The sequence below is a fragment of the Mustela lutreola genome, chromosome 1, assembly GCF_030435805.1.
Source record: "Mustela lutreola isolate mMusLut2 chromosome 1, mMusLut2.pri, whole genome shotgun sequence".
In the NCBI taxonomy this organism is placed as follows: domain Eukaryota; kingdom Metazoa; phylum Chordata; class Mammalia; order Carnivora; family Mustelidae; genus Mustela; species Mustela lutreola.
In genome coordinates, this window is record NC_081290.1 from 99186359 (window position 1) to 99203687 (window position 17329).

General features: G+C 37.5%; 1 protein-coding gene across 2 annotated transcripts in view; it reads right to left on the reverse strand.

Annotated features, from left to right (window-relative positions):
- The window catches only part of ENPEP (glutamyl aminopeptidase), an 87414-nt gene that overhangs the window by 34102 nt on the left and 35983 nt on the right, over positions 1–17329 (reverse strand). For both annotated transcript variants that reach the window (XM_059170939.1, XM_059170949.1), the window contains exons 8-11: positions 17144–17209; positions 11604–11669; positions 11324–11475; positions 1276–1355 (exon numbers count right to left, since the gene is read on the reverse strand). In XM_059170939.1, the coding sequence (XP_059026922.1) occupies positions 1276–1355; positions 11324–11475; positions 11604–11669; positions 17144–17209 (364 nt within the window). The remainder of the gene's footprint in view (positions 1–1275; positions 1356–11323; positions 11476–11603; positions 11670–17143; positions 17210–17329) is intronic.

The window sequence follows — 17329 nt, forward strand, 5'->3', positions numbered from 1 at the left end:
GGTGTGGGAGATAGAGGGAGTGATAGCTAAAGCATGGGGTTTCTTTTTGAGGTGATTAAAATGCTTTAAATTTGACTATGGTGATGGTAACACATATCTGCAAATGTAATAAAAACCACTGGATTCTACACTTTAAATGGGTGAATTGCATAATGCGTGACTTTTATCTCAATAAAAAAATCAACCCTCTAGGTATAGGATAAAAATTTACTTGCTAGGGAAAATCATACCTAATTAATATTTTAGAATATTTTACAGGAGCAAATAGGCATATGTAAATAAAGGATAAATGATTTACCTTATTTTTATCCCTAAGAAGCCACAGGTGAAAAGCACATGCCAACCGCTTTTCTGAAACCAACGCTGCGTGGGATGGGGTGAGAAGAGTATCATTTGTCTTAGAAAAAAGTGATTTGGAAACCTAAAACAAGTACAGTGGTAAAAGTGTAAAAAGGAGGAATCTTCTGGGACGGATGCTAAAACCTGCCCTATTATTTCTGTCAGTAATCTGGAGGAAAGAACATGTGATAAGGCCTCCTTGTTTTAATATTAACAAAATTTTTTCAAGAAAGGAAAAGACAAACCAAGGGAGATAGAATACAGAAATATATTAACAGTTGATTTAAGTGAGCAGAGCAGTCACAGCTGAGTTTTAACACAGGCACAAGCCAAGTAATTCATTTAGGGAGATGGATGGATGGATGGATGGATGGATGGATGGAAATATGTATAGATAGTGCCTTGAGCTACTGGGGACAATTTACAACTTAGAAAAGATAATTTGGAATCATTCAAGATTCTAATGTCAAACTGAATTGGAAAAATGATAGGTCTAATTTAATGTCAGCATTTTAAGAAACCAGGCTTGTCACGTAACATTTTAAGAAATTCCATGATTTACTTCTGTGATACAAAGAAAAAAAAAAAGTAGAAGAAAGAAAAAAAGGAAAGGAGGGAAGAAATGAAGAAGGGGAAAAGAAAAAGAGAAAACTTACACATCTATCATCCAATGGTTGGGTGTGTGACCCTTCTTTGGATATGGTATTTGTTAATTGTGTCAGTCATGGTAAATCATTAAAAAGAGTATCTCAAGGTAGAAAATTTCCCCTTGTAGATAAGGGCTTGAATTCATTTGAAGATTACTTAAGAGGTCTCTTTTAGCTTTAATGTATATCATAAGTTCCAGCTTCAGTGTTGTTTCTTTACACTTTACATTAGTTTAATGTGGTACATTAATTCAAAAGAAGAAATAATAAATCAATTGATGACATTTACCTCCTGTTTCTGACCTGTTGTAGAATGTAATACTTGATACATTATCTTCAGTCCATTTAACTGGAATATTCCATGTGTAACTAAAATTTTTTAAGAGAAAAATTTAACTTTTATTAGTAAAAAACAAAAAAAAATTTCCAAAGTAAAAATACTTAAAAAGCAATAGACAAGCATGTTTTCCTCATAAATGATCATCCAGTATATAGGATACAGTTAATAGTTAATATAATACCCTTTAGTGATAAAAATAGGCCATATAACTACTTTCAATTTCTATAATTCTCAAAAATTTGGAACTTTGTATCAACAAACCAGCTAGGCATGAAAATTATTTCAATGAAATGCCTTGGGACTTTCAAAAAAGATGCCTCATAAATGTAAGACGTTACATGATAACATTGAGCTTTCACACACATACTTGCACATATTCTAATATGCTTAGTTTCTGTCAAGGAACACAAACCATTTTTCAAATTCAGAAGACAATCTTAAAATACCGTGCAGGGGATAACCCATTTTAGGAATTATGTCAAGACTTAAATTACACCACCACCATCCATCCCTTAAAGATTCTCATGTTCTTTCCCTATCCCCTGTTTTGCAGCATGTGAGTCAGGTGTGCTGCAAAGGAAAAAATCATCAGATAAGCATGTTTCGCATTTGTTTGTAATTGTTTTGTTTTTTGTTTTTTGTTTTTTGTTTTTTTTTAGTGTTCTCATTAGCTACTTAGTATTTTCTTGTGGAGCAGGGAGAGGTGGTTAGCTTTGTACTTTGGTACAATATATACTTAATATTTTAGTCTTGAAACCTCATGAAAGAGGTCTTAAATTGTTTTGACTGTTCTCATATCATGTACTATCAATCAGAAAATACAAGAGACCTAGAAAGAAGATGAATCCGTGTTTAGATTCAGGTTTCAATTCAAAGTTTGCCTTGTTTTTTTGTCATCTGTGATCATTCAAGCCCCCAACAGAGAATGGGGGATGATATTTCTCCTTTTCAAGATATAATAAAAATTTATGTAATTCAGGGAGAATACATTTTTTTAAAAGATTTATTTATTTATTTCAGAAAGAGAGAGTGCACGCTTGAGTGGAGAGAGGGGCAGAGGGAGAGGGAGACAAGCAGACTCCCGGCTGAACAAGGAGCCTGCTGCTGGCTCAATCCCGGGACCCTGAGATCAGGACCTGAGCCAAAATCAAGAGTCAGAAGCTCAACCGACTGAGCCCCATGGGGAGAACACATTTTGCCATCTACACAAAAGACGTAATCCTTTGTTTTTTAACTGGATTGAAATGTTTTATAAGATTGAGTTAGTAGATTTCTTTGAGGATTGTATTGCTGATGGAATGATTTTGGCTCTAAATTCTATAAAACCAATATATACATTGTTTCTTGGGTCATGTTGCAAGCATTGTCAGTGATCCAGTCTTATCCCCTTGAATCTCTTTGTCATTTTTCTAAACTCCAAACTCCAGTGTGCTCTCCTTGAGGACAGCTAATCTGGGTCTCTCAGTCAGAGGACTGCCCTCTAGCTGCCCAAGCAAGGAAAGCCAGAAGTTCCTTAGCTTTTACATTCTTGGATGCACCCCTTAAAGGCCAATGATGGAAGGGCAGGAGAATCTTCCTTGCCCCATTTGTCAGGAGCACTCTACAGTACTGTCTCCAGAGCCTCCCCCTGGACAGGTACCCTCCACAGCCCCAGCTCGCTCGACTGGACTCAATATTGCACTCTGCTGCCTGATACCCCACATCCCAGTCCCCTTAAAAACACTTCCTGGTGAGTAGCTTTCACCTGAATCATCACTTCAGAATCCGCTTTTAGGGAAGCTGACCTAAGAGTGATCCTTTGCAGCTTCTCAACGGACAAACAAGCACTTTTAAAGGTCCTATCCTACCTATATATTTCACTCTTTCACTGTTCTTTTGCTTTGGTAATGGCACATAAACTAACATTTCTTCCCTTCTCTACATTCCTCCAATGCTGACCTGACTGAAAGGACAGAGCACGCAAATGTCTGGATGTCCTCTGTGCACAGCCAGGATTTCATATTTTGACCATTCCCCCGTAAAACACGGTCTCTGGGACTACACTCTGCCTAAAAGTGGACATAAGATATACTACTAAGTTATGTTTAAAAAAAAATATTCTCTGAAGTCTGAAGGGATCGTAAGACTAAAAGGATCAAGGGTTGCAGCTATATAATTTCCTAAGTTTAGAATGCCTTATAGGATCTAATCTAATGTGAGTAAAATAATAGATTTGAGTACAAAATATCAATAAATGGAAATTACATAAATGGAGCGAGAGAGTCTTGTATATGTTACCTAAAATTTAGGAGGACCAGATTTCATTTTTAAAGGCAGAATCCAGTTTTTTGTATCTAACACTCCAATGAACTCTGGTGGTATTAAATATGGTTAACATAATTTTCACTAAAGAAATTGACTTTGATTGTCCCCAAAATAACTCGCCTACTCTCCTTTTCCCCTGTCTACATTGAGTGGATTCCTGAAGACATGTCCCTGATAGGGAATTCCCCCCAATGGAGACAAGAAAATTTTTTTTAAGTATTTATTTATTTGAGAGAGAGAGTGAGAGAAAATATGAGAGGGAGAAGGTCAGAGGGAGTAGTAGACTCCCTACAGAGCTGGGAGCCCAATGACTCAATCCCAGGACTCCAGAATCATGACCTGAGCCAAAGGCAGTCGCTTAATCAACTGAGCTAACCAGGCACCCAAAATTTGTTTATTTCTACCAGATGGTTGAGACCACACTGTTGAAACAATAACTTACAACACGTGTGGGCCATTTGCATTGTACAAAGTTTGTGGTCTGTAAGAATTCCCTAATCTTGGAATATTTAAGCAGTGAGAAGAAGGAGGAGGCCATTGAGTTCATAGTACAACTTAATCAACCACATTTCCCACCAGACAGAAATATACCTAGAGAGAGAGTGGGTTAACATTAGGGTTGGAGAAAGGGCTAATTCCTTTCTGGGGTCATTAGGGCATGTGTTATGATCTAGGTTTTCAATCAAGTAAAAAATCATGAAGGATCACTTTTGATATAATGTTTTCTCTCTTATTTGTTCAGGAGCTGCTCTAGATTTTTAACAGATGTTCTCAACAGGATAGCACATGTTTTCTGGGCTTATTTTTCTATGCATATATAACTTTTTTTTAATAAAAATGGAGCAAATAGATTGACTTTATGGTAAGTGATCATTAAAAATCATGTATTGAGGGGCGCCTGGGTGGCTCAGTGGGTTAAGCCTCTGCCTTCGGCTCAGGTCATGATCCCAGCATCATGGGATGGAGCCCCGTATCAGACTCCCTGCTTGGCAGAAAGCCTGCTTCTCCCTCTCTCACTCCCCGTGCCTGTATTCCCTCTCTCACTATGTCTCTCTCTGTCAAATAAATAAAAATTTTTAAAAAATCATGTATTGAATCTAAATAAAATAAAAATGGTATCTGAAGATAAAAACTAAAGAAAATGCTAGAGGAAAAGTATAAATGTTATATAGTTCCATGTTCTAAATCTTGATGAGTACAATTTAAAGATTTGTTATAACTTAAAAAGTGAAGACCTGATAATTTTCATTTGCTTGGTAATAAATTTTTTTATTTGTGTGAAGGGGAATGCATAACCAAGAAGTAGTTTAAAAAATGCAATCCCACCAGTTTAAAAATAGTGTTTGGTATGTCTTTGGTTTAACAAATCAGTGGATACATATGACAGAAGGGAAAAATTACTATGAAGATTTAAGTTTGTTTCTCAGAGAAATATTTTTAATTTTAATATCTAGAGGCTACTAAATAGCAGTATTAAATATGGCCAATCTAATCTGCTAGAACATAAAACAGTAACTATAAAATAAACAGTTTATAGTTAATAGAATGATCACACAAATTATTATATGGATTTTTTTAATTCTCACCCAAGATCGAGGGTTTCAGTTCATTCATATATTATGAAGAGGAAAGAATGAAAACAAAGCTCTTCTATCATAATCTTTCCTTTCCAAAATAAAGAGAAGATAAGTATTAGAGGCACTCCCTGACTGATCTCATTTGGTGTAGGAACTCAAATTTCCTTTGTTTTGGCATGAACTATTAATTTTCAATATTTGCATACAGCAAGATACCCAGTTCATATGAAGGTCATTTGCTGTGGGGGAGCTGAGTGTCTGATGTTTCCAGAAGAGGTTGTAACAAGGGGAGCACCCTGGCTTTTTTGACGTTCTTCCTGCTCAGGTACCAACCAGTATCTTGAAAGTAGCTAATTTAATAATTCTGAGTGCTCTCCATTCTCTGATGTCTTGGACAGGAAGTTTGAATTCTGGTAGTTTGAATCATTGGAAACACCCGAGTGTGCTATTAGTGTGACTTAATTTTCAAAGCCCCGAATCGGAAGCTTGAATCATTGGAAACACCCGAGTGTGCTATTAGTGTGACTTAATTTTCAAAGCCCCGAATCGGAAGCCGGGAAACAGGTTGTGTTACTCACCATATAGAGTACATATGACAACGTTCTCTAAAGAACTTTCTCTAATAATTTGGCTATGGCCACTATAGAACAAGATGAGAACGATTTTCTAAAGTGAGATATTTATCTGCAAATTCATTCAGTGCAGTTCCCTGCATATCGTTTGTTTTTTAGCGAGAAATTTGAGCTCAACCTCATCTTTGGAACACCTGCCACACCCCTTCAGCTCAGGGCCACTCTCCTCCTCTCCTTAGGCAGACCCCATCCTCTGTCTCACCTCTTGCGTGAGTCATTCACTACAGTTACCATAGTAACTGGCCTCCCTGCTCCCACTCTTGCCCCTCCTCTCACCTCCTCTCTCTAATGCAGCCAGAGGAGAACTTGGAAAAATGTAAAGGTGAGCCTGCCAAGTCTCTCTTTGAAGTCCTCGAATTTGCACACTATTGTGCAAAATCGTGAACACGGTGTGCACGCCCAGCCCCTGCTTCCTCTCTCACTGCTGGGCCCGTGCGTCTCTGCTGTTCAGCTTCTCACAGCCAGAATGCCTGTGTTCAAACCAAAGTGCCATCACCTACAGTCTGTGTAACCTTGAATCAATTATTTCATCATTTCCAGTTACTTCTCCATTTCCACACCTGTTATAATAAAATGCTCCAAAGTGCTTACAGTTTGCCAGCTACTTAGTAAATCCTCAGTAAGTTGCATATTTTATGGGTACTGCTATTTTTTAAACTCTGGAGCCTTCATACATGTAGTTTCTGTTTTGAACACCACCGCCGCCGCCATGGTGGTCCCTTCGTATCAATCTACTCAGCTTACATCTCACTTCTTTAAGAAAGAACGCCTTCCTTGGCCTACCCTCCTCAAGCTCACCCCCAACACGCCCATTAACCAGGCTCAGTGTATCAATGGGCACATACGGGGGGAGAGCGTAATCATTGTGAAACTCCCCAAGGAAAGCTTGTTTCACAAGAGAGAAATATTTTTGAGTTTTAATATCTGAAGTCTCCAGCAGTATTAAATTTGGCCAATCTTAATTTGCCAAACAAAACAGTAACTCTAAAAGAACCAGCTTATAGATATTCTGGGAAACCTTTGTCATACCCTATAATTGTCCTTCCTTTTCTTATCTTAATTGCTACCAAATAATTGGTCTTGTGATGATACACACACATACACACACACACACACACACACACAATATAATAAGATCACTGAAACTATTAGTAAGGAGATAAAGAGGGCAAAGGGCCTTTTCACTGGAAATTGGGCGGTAGAGATTAGATATCACTGGAAGTGGCCATGGGTGCCAAAGTCTCTCTACCAAACCAAGTATTCAGAAGTTGAAAGAAAAGACCATTAAAACTGGCATGGGTGATGGGTATTAGTTGAACCTATTGTGGGAATCATTTCACAATATACCTAAATCAAATCATCATGTTGTATGCCTTAAACTTATACATGATGCTTGTCAATTATTTCTCAATAAAACTGGAAAAAAAAATTGGCAAGGGTGAAACTGAAACATTACCCGGGGGACTAGTGCCACACATCCTATGTTGTTCCCATTTAGCCAGGATCCTGTGTAGATGGAGGCTCATCTGTGTAATGGGGGGCTGAGATGATACCTCCAAAGTGGTTTACCCAGGTTTTTGTGGCCAGCCCCATACCAGAGGTCCTGAGATCCTGATTTCCTTCTCTTCTGTTGGCAGTGATTGGCACCCCAGAAATGCATACAAAATTAACTAGTCATACAGAAATGGATATAATATTGAGACTTTCTGTACAAACTATATTCACACTAAGTGTGATCAGTTGAAATCGTGGACTGTGTTGCACGTGTTTCATCAGCTTTTACAATATTCGAAACATTTTTACAAATCTGGCAAATTATGCAACTAATGAATCATTCAACACTATTGCAAACAGCAATGATGTACTATGTGTTGGCTAATTGAACTTAAATTTTTTAAAAAAGGAAAAAATTCTGGCAAATTAGAGGGAAATGACATTGTATTTATAATTTTAACTGAAATTCTTAAGATTCCTTAACTCAGTAGTCATATTTAAATGTCTAGAGAAGTCTGAGTTTGTAAAATTAAAGGTTTGATTCTCAATATGCTAAAAATGCCCAAGAAGTTGATATAATCCATAAATTTTAATTTGTTAGATTCATAAAAACATTTTTATTAATTAAAAAAACTTTTTAATCAATTTTTTAAAAACATTAAAAAATATTTTAAAATTCAGTTTATAAATCTGTATCTTTAGCTGTTTGTATTTTGAAATTCTAAATGGGATTTAATAAAATTTTAAGTGGTGATGTTTAGAAGTTTCTTATAAATGATATTAGCAAGACAATTTGAGTGATTGAGCTTATAATTGCTGTTTAAATAATCAGAATTTCATTTGTGCAATTTATAAATAGAAACATCTCATCAAAAACTAGGAAGACTGGGGTACCTGGGTGGCTCAGGTGGTTAGGCATCTGTCTTTGGCTCAGGTCACAATCTCCAGGTCCTGGGATTGAGGCCCATGTCTGGGTTCCCAGCTCAGCAGGGAATCTGCTTCTCTCTCTCCCTCTGCGTCTTCCCCTGCTTGCACTCCCTCTCTCTCTCTCTCAAATAAATAAATAAAATCTTAAAAAAAAAAAAAAAAAAAAACTGGAAAGACTGCTATTGAAAAGCCAGTCTCCTTTTGCACCCTTCCTACAGGCCAGCTCCTCTCTTAGAAGCATCATATTTTAAAAAAATACTTGTGGATTCAATTCCCCTGATGGCTAATTCTGTAACTCTAAATGTTTTTATTTTATTTTATTTTTTTGCCCCAGATAGGATCTGTTAACTCATCCATGAGATGGGGTGATTTAGTTTTCTTATACTAATTTCTTTTCCATTCTCCCATTAACAGTCAAAATTTAAGAAAGCAAAATTATTATTACTTTTCTATAGGTTATAATTATTCCTTTCAATTATGTACTCAAGCTATCATTTCCTGTCTCATAAATTTTAGTATTGCTCTTCTCTCCTAACTGTAAAACAGGAGATTTTATCCCTATTTTACAGGGAGGAGAAACTGTAGGCTATCCTGTGGAGTGCTGGTAAATACTTAACAGTGGGCTCTGGGCGGGGGGCGGGTGGAACCGAACACAGTATTTGCTGGTTTCCATGAACTCACCATATGATCGATTTCAAACTGCCAGCATGAGGCTGGGAGGTGGGATGAGGGTCAGCCCAGCACACCACTGAGTTAGTACCAGCCCGACCTTCCACCTCCCCTCCCTCTTCCACCTCCTTTCTTCCGCCAGCTTTTTTTCTTCTTACAGTGTTAAGACTGCTTCTATTTGCAATCGTCTCTGCCTCTGTAACAGAATTTTACCTTATTCATCCCTGATTATACAAGTTAAAAGCCAGTAAGCAACGCTTATGAAATCATACTCTTGTATACATATTGCTGGCCAGGAAGTGTGCTGGAGTTCCATTTCCTTTTCTACCGGCTGATTCCATGGGCCCCTGAGTCATTTCAATAAAAATGTACCCTAACTCCCTAACATAGGGGTCAAATGGACTCCTTTTTCTTGTATTTAGCAATGGCATAAAATTATTCTACCTGGTTTATATTTTTGGATCACGATTTTTACATACAGCCTTAATTTGTTTTCTCTGATTTTCTCCTTTATAGTTGACTTAACTGATGGGCCTTCACTAGCTCCTCAGGTTTTTTCATTCTCTCAACCCTACTTGCTTTTTGCTGACCATCACCTACCTGAGCCCACTCATCGGGCTCATACGCATGGCACTGGGAGCCCCCTGGCTCACTAAAGGCCAATATTTTCTCTCATGGTTTTCCTTGGTTGGATGCATTGTTTCCTGGGTCCATGTCTTCCTCTTTTTTTTTTTTTTTTTTTTTTTATTTACCCATATTTTTCCTCTTTCTTCTCCCGTAGTCACTTCTAAGAAGTGCTGTGTGGAAAGCATTTTCTGGGGCTCTGTGACTGAAAACATCTTTGCTGTGCTTTTACATTTGGTTTAGTTTGAGTAGGGAAGTGGAGGCTGAAAATATTTTTTCTTCAACTATTTTGGATGACTGTAACATTTCTGAAGGTGTAGCTAAGTGTATATATATATATATATATATATATATATGTATGTATTTTCCTTTTTTGTACTGTGTAGTCTATGGGGCCTTTTATTCAGAATCCCTGTGTCCTTTATCATTTCTTTGATATGATCTGCCTCTCAGGTTTCTCTGCTTTCTCTTTTGAGAGACATCTCTTAGTTGAGTACTGGACATTGCCTATTTATCTTCTTTCACATTTGTCAGTTCTATGTGTTTGCCCTCTAATTTGAGACAGTTCCCCAAATTTATTTCTACTTGGTCAAATAATTATTTGATAACCAAAAATTTAAACTTCCAGAGCAATTCTGTATTTTAAGTTTGTTTTTTCCAAAGAAATTCTGCTCATTGTAAATGGGTGTTAATAGCTTCTTTGATCTCCAAAATTATTTCATAAATTTATTTTCTATTTCTCCAATTGGTTTTTTTGTTTATTCAAGTAGGATTTTACCTTTTACATTTTTAGGATTTTACCCTTTATATTTTTTAATATGTCATGTGATCTTAATGGTCCACCCATATTTCAGAAAGAAGGACTAAATTAATTACTTTTGGTATCTTGTAGTTAACCCCTCTGCTGTTGAGAGGTGAGGTGTATTTTTGAAACAGACTCTTCCTCTGAATAGGAAGTCTGACTGGGAGCTCTGTGTATGTATAAGGGGAGCTGGCAGCTCTAGCCCATCCATCCCACAAATGCCATGAGGAGGAAAGCTTTACTCTGGGCATCCTAACCAAGTGAAAATCCTTAGCTCTCCTCCACTGTTTTAGTCAATTTATTTAGGGGGAGGGAAAGAGCCTTTGGATTTTGCCTTGGGTCATTGCCAGACTTCTGGCAGACCTCTGAGAGCTCTCAACAGGGAAGGATAGCAGTAGATGAAGGGGAAATGGAATGGGGGTGTGTCTAACTGGCACAATTGTCCTGAGTCTAGACTTCAAATTAATTGCCCTGTTTTCAGCCTCACTTCTCACTCCCACGCTCCACTCTTCATGCTGACAGTGAGCCCAGAGCCTGCCCAGGGAGAGGGAAGCTACTTCTACTTCTACCGCAAGTCCCTTTTTATCTGGCTGCATCTACCTTTATTTGTTTTCTACCAATATTTCTCCTTCTGGCCTATCTTCTAGAATTCTATGATGTATCTTGCCCCTCCTCTTTTCTTTCCTTTATGAGTTTATTTCTTTTAGCACTTCTGGTTTTTTTTTTTTTTTTTTTTTTTTTTTTTTTTCAGTGATTTCTGGGAAGGACAGGACCTGGATGCATGTGCTCAGTCCACCATTTTGAAGTTGAAGACCATGGAGATATCTTTGAATGCTTTTGCTTCCTAAAGACACTGTGCTTTTATATTATCACACATAAATCATATACTGAAGAGCATGATCCAACCAAACAGCCAGCATTCCCATCAAATTTCTGCTTTTTTCTTGAAATGCTTTATAGATCCTTACCCAAGATCTGAATGTGGCTCAGAAGGATTAGCTTTTGAGTCCAACAGAAAGCGTTTCTGTGTGATGTTCCTCATATCTTTGACATTAAGTACAGGATAGCCCATCTGTTTGGTCCACGTATCCATTACTTCTTTCACTGGTAGATTACTTGCCTGATATTTAAGGAACATAAGGAATAATTAGTAAATTAGAGGAATAAAATGTAGAATAGTCAGATAAAGAAATGACTGATAAATCATTTGTTAATCAGACAAAGAAACAATTGGAATACATTCCTTACCTCTTCAAGTGCTCCCCAAAAATCTTCAGTTTTTGCATTGCTGAACTTGTATTTTGACAAGTAAATCTGTACGTGAAAGAGAACAAGTATTTTAGAAGTCAGCGTAGGGGGCACCTGGGTGACTCAGTGAAGCATATGCCTTCTGCTCAGGTCATCATCTCAGCGTCTGGGGATCAAGCCCCTTGTTGGGCTCTCTGCTCAGTGGAGAGTCTGCTTCTCCCTCTCACTCACACACTCTCTCATTCTCAAATAAATAAATTTTTAAAAAATTTTAAAAAGAAGTCAATGTATGCTTTCCTCATACTTCTACCACATGAGCTGAATCCTTAGATATATCTCATTCTAATGTACAAGATGGCAAGTGTACCTAAAATAAAATGATACATTTTATGAAAATATTTTGTAACCTATGAAAACATTATACAAATAATGTATTTGTAAAGCACAAACATTTTTTCCTTATTAATGATATAGCTTGTTCTTTTTAAAATCTAATGGAATTGTGGAAAGGAGAAGAAAGGTTTAATTTTTTTCAGAAGAAATAGAAGATACTTAAGGTCAGTCAAGTGTTCAGCAAACAGTCAACAATCCACACATTTGTCATCCAATATGAAGAGAGATCTGTAATTCTACGATCTTCACTTAGTGTTGTTAACCACTGTAGCCCTACTGACTACATACTCCACCTTCTTCTGCAGTGGTGTTTTCTCATCTCAGACCCTACATGACCCCCATCACACATGAGCAAGGCAATTTGCAAAGATAAAACAGGCAAGCTTGGCTCTAAGGCAGGGCTCAGCAAACTTTTTCTGTAGAAAGCTGCATTGTAAAGATATAAGTTTGGGGGGCTTTATAGTGTCTGTCGTATCTACTCAACTCTGCCTCTGTAACACAAAATTAACCATAGATGATATGTAAATGAATGACCATAGCTGTCTTCCAATAAAACATTTATGCACTCTGGTATCTGAATTTCATATAACTTTCAGGTGTCATGAAATATTCTTCTTTTGAATTTCCAATCTTTCAAAATTGTAAAAGCAATTTTATTTGCAGACCTTACAAAAAATGGGTGTTGGGCCAGATTTGGCCTGCAGGTAGCAGTCAATATCTCTGTATATCAATATCACAATCTCTCTTTCTCTCCCTCTCTCTCTCTCTCTGTGTATATATATATATATATATATATATATATATATATATATACACAATATCTCAGATATAATGTGGTGTGTCCCTAAAGAAAATTCCCAGTTTTCCCCTACTCTCATAACTGTGGTTCTCCAGGAAACCGTCCAAAGTTCCTGCCATATTACGCCTTTGTTGTTCTCAAGAATTGTTCCTTTAAAATATGGACATCTTTGATAGAAATGAACCTTCTTAAGTGTTCCTTGAGCTTCAAAGAAAATAACCAGTGGTTGACTTTGCACCAGACATCTTCACTCTAAGTTGCTATAATTTTCAGGAGTCACTGTGCCTTAGTCACATTAGCTTCTAAATTCTTTTCTTTTCAGGCACAGAGAGATAAAACAGTATTAACAGTACTGCTCCAAGAAGCCTGGATGAGGGTTGAGACCAGTTTGCAAAGCAGCCTTCGTATTTGTTCTTTCAATGAGTTCACTGCTCAGCACTACCACTGGAGGGCAGGCAGAGGAAAGGAGACGACATGAAAGGCACATACTCAATATTCAATTTTAGGTATTTGTTCCAGAGCTTGCACAAATCATTTATTCTAAATAAAATAATGGAATACTTAATAACAGTAATAATTACTTATAACCATAACTACCCGTTAATGATTCTTTCTAGTAAGTAGTGGCATCTTAATATTAATGTAGAGAAGTTTACTTGTATACTCACAATGTCTTGAGCTTACAAAGTGCAATCTGGGAACGAGAAGGAATTTTAAATATTATCTAAGCAACTATCACATTTTTAGGGGTGTAGGAAACTGGCGCCTAGAGGGGTGAAGAGAGTTTCCTGTGGTAACCTTGAACGAATTCCGACTCCTGGACCAGTCTCTGCGGGTTTCAGTGGCGATGTTATTATTATTGCTTTTTAAACTGTAGTTTCTTGCTTCTCCTGAAGTACAGGCTACATGGACATTTATATAAACAATATATTAAAAGACATCAATTTTATTTTGTCTAGATTAGTGCACTTCGGAATAGTCTCTATTAAGAAATTTCTTTCTTTACTTCGAATGATCACAATCATTTGAATGATTGCTCAAAATTTTATGGTGACCTAGGTCCCCCCAATAATAGTCCCTCATTAATTGGTATTGGGATGGTAAGCACAAAAGGAAAGGAGCCTTGTTTCTGTTACTAGTGTCCCAGGAAGGGAAAGGCCCATATTCCAGCTAAGCTATTCCTGTCCTATCAGGGATACTGCTGATACTAGGAGAAGAAGAAAGGATGGATATGTTTCTCAGCTTGATTTTATGACCGTGTACTATTATGAATGCCCCATTTTCTAGTATGATTTTTTAAAGATTTTATTTATGTATTTGAGAGAGAGATCACAAGTAGGCAGAGAGGCAAGCGGTGGGGGTGGGAGTGGAGCAGGCTCCCTGCTGAGCTGAGAACGGGATATGAGGTTTGATCCCAGGACCCTGAGACCATGACCTGAGTTGAAGGCAGAGGCTTAATCCACTGAGCCACCCAGGCACCCTCTAGAATGATTTTTTTTATGCACAAGCACAGCCCTAAAGATTTTCCAGGTGATGGTTTTGCCCTGTCTTTCTGCACTCTGCACCTGCTTTGTTGTCTGAGATGGAGTTTGGGGGAAGGGGATGAGCATGAAAGAGAACAGAGCTGGCCATCTCCAGATTTTCTGCCACACCAAGTTCACTCATGAAGAGTCACTTTGGACAGAAAGTTAGTATTTGCAAGGGAAATTTTTTGAATGGTGTCACAGATTGTGGGACTTAGAGGCAGCAATCATAACATGATGATAACTCAAGGAGAGATACTATTCGGATACTTGAATGAAGGAAAGGAATGTTCCAGTTGGTTTGAGAGCAATTAAGTGTGGCCTATACTATTTTCAGATATGAGCTAGTGATTGAAGATTGTAGGGGGAAAGAGAGGGTTTTAGTGGGTGTTTTTTTTGTTGTTGTTGTTGTTTTGGTAAATTTATTTACTATATTTTCATGCCACTATGATGGCATGAAAAACATTAATACCTGTTCATTCTAGTTCAGTTTCTAGCTTCATCTGTAGTCATAGGATGGAGGAAGACAGTTTTCACTTGAGAAATATTAGTTTTAGACCATTAGTGGCTTTTTAATTAATTATACCATAGATATTGAGCTAACAGAAATACGGGAGTATTTCTGAGTTATTAGCATAGCTATTCACTTTTAAGGACTCTGTTGGTACATCTCTAGAAGTTACCACAAAAATCATTTAATCTGAAGTCAGTTTTGAAGATTCTAAGAATGTGTTACTGATCAGTTTCATTTATAATGAACACTATGCAAATGGAATTTTCAAAAAAGAATTGTTTTTGGTTTTTTCTATATTTTATAACATTTATTATAGATCATTCATTCAATCCAGAAACACTTTTTGGATTGCCTAACATGCATATTGCATTCTACTAGATACTGGAATATAATGCAAAGATATAGAAGACCGAGTTCCTCACTGAAGGTGCTCACTGTAAGAGAAGATATGATGAAATATGTGTTTCAGTTTGAGGGGAAAGTTACAAGATGTTCTAATGTGCACAAAGAACAAGCACATAGCTTTTCCCTTTCTGCCAGTGTCCACACAGAATTTTTGATTAATGGACAAAAGGATTAAAATGTATGGATGTACTTGAATATTTCCCAAGTCCTGGTCTTATTTCTTACTTTCATAGTCACCTAGAAATTTCAGCATTGGGTAGGAAGGGACTGTTTCCATTTGGGGGGAGCCCAAAGAGTGCTGGATGACACATAAGAAGACTTGAAGGAATGGGGAGTAGGCATTGTCCTGGGGAATCACACTGAAAAGAAGTACTAGCATTCTTTGGGAAAGTTGGCGAGGTGCTGTTCTGACCTGTTTTCTGCTTTCTGGACCGGCTGCCATCACCACTGCTCTGCCAGACTACCTGGGGCATCACAGCAGAGAGGATGGAGATGGAAGGGAAGAAGTAGGAAGACTATTCCATCTCTAGGCTGCAATGGCGCCAACCTGCAGACAGGACCTCTGCTGGGACAGATTGTAGCAACACTGACAATAATAAACAAGGAATTTTGGAACACACACAAAAATTAAATTTTTAAAAAAGAAAAATGTCAAAAGGACTTGAATGCACCTTTTCCAGTGTACTAAAAAAAAATCTTGAGGCTTCTAGTGTTCCCATTTACATTTGAAAAATAAATTAGAATTTTAATATGCAAAAAAAATTTAAAAATAAAAAAAAATACTCCTTTAGTGTAAAAAAAAAAAAAAAAAAAACCGAGTGACTTGGCTTAGGTTTTGCTAGAAAAATGAAATTGAAACTGAAATATCCCCTGGAGTAATCAGCTTAAGTGGGATGTGTGAAATGCTTTTGAAAATTTATTATCATTTCTGTTTCTAAAAGGAAGCAGGCCCTCTTTATTCACTGTTGACTCCATCATAATAGGAATGTGTATATTTGCCATTTTTTAAAATCCAACAAGGAAGAAGTCCTTTTACAAACTGGAAGGGAAGACTTTTATACATATGTTTAAGTTCTTATATCATGTCGCCATGGACTGAATTGTGTTCCCTGAAATTCAGACATTGAAGTTCTAATCTCCAATATGATGGTGTTTGCAGCGTCTGGTTTAGATGAAGTCATGAGGGTAGGATCCTCATGGGGATTGATGTCTCTCTGATCAGAGACACCAGATAGCTCTGTCTCTTGCTCACTCCAGGACAGAGCAAAGAGGCAGCCATCTGCAAGGCAGGGAGACAGCCCTCTCCAACACGCGAATCTATGGGGATGTGGTCATAGACTTCTCAGCCCCCAGAACCATGAGTAAATACATTTCCTTTGTTTAAATGACCAGGCTGATGGTATTTATTATGGCAGACTTAGCTAATATGTGTGTAAAGAGTATCTAAAATAATCCATTCAACTTCTCCATGAAATTTCTGCTAAATGGTAATTAAAGAGACGTTGTAGGCACTTAGCTGGGTGTGAAGTCACCTTCTCATGTTTTGCTATTCAATCTCTCCTAAGGAGAGAAAAAGTAAAAAGGGGGTTGTCCTTAATTAACCACATCTTGTCATCCATCAGCCACTAATCAGTGTAGCTTACATTTAATACTATTAAAAGTAGTGGGATGCCTGGGTGGCTCAGTTGGTTAAGCAGCTGCCTTTGGCTCAGGTCATGATCCTGGCGTCCTGGGATCGAGTCCCACATCGGGCTCCTTGCTCCACGGGGAGCCTGCTTCTCCCTCTGACTCTGCCTTCCACTCTGTCTGCCTGTGCTCGCTCTCACTCTCTCTCTCTCTTATAAATAAATAAAATCTTTTAAAAAAATTGTGATAAAAAAATACTATTAAAAGTAATAAATCACACCTGACATCCTTTTTGAAATTTCTCTGGTGTCATCCAGTCTTCAAGCATTCTCAGAATGGACGCTCCCTGTGGTAGAAAAGAATGGCAGGTTGAACTAGTAAAGGATAGGCAGGAAACAAACACCAGGGATTGCAATTGTGACCAGTATTGCAATATCTTATTTGTGAGATTATGTCTTCAAGATGA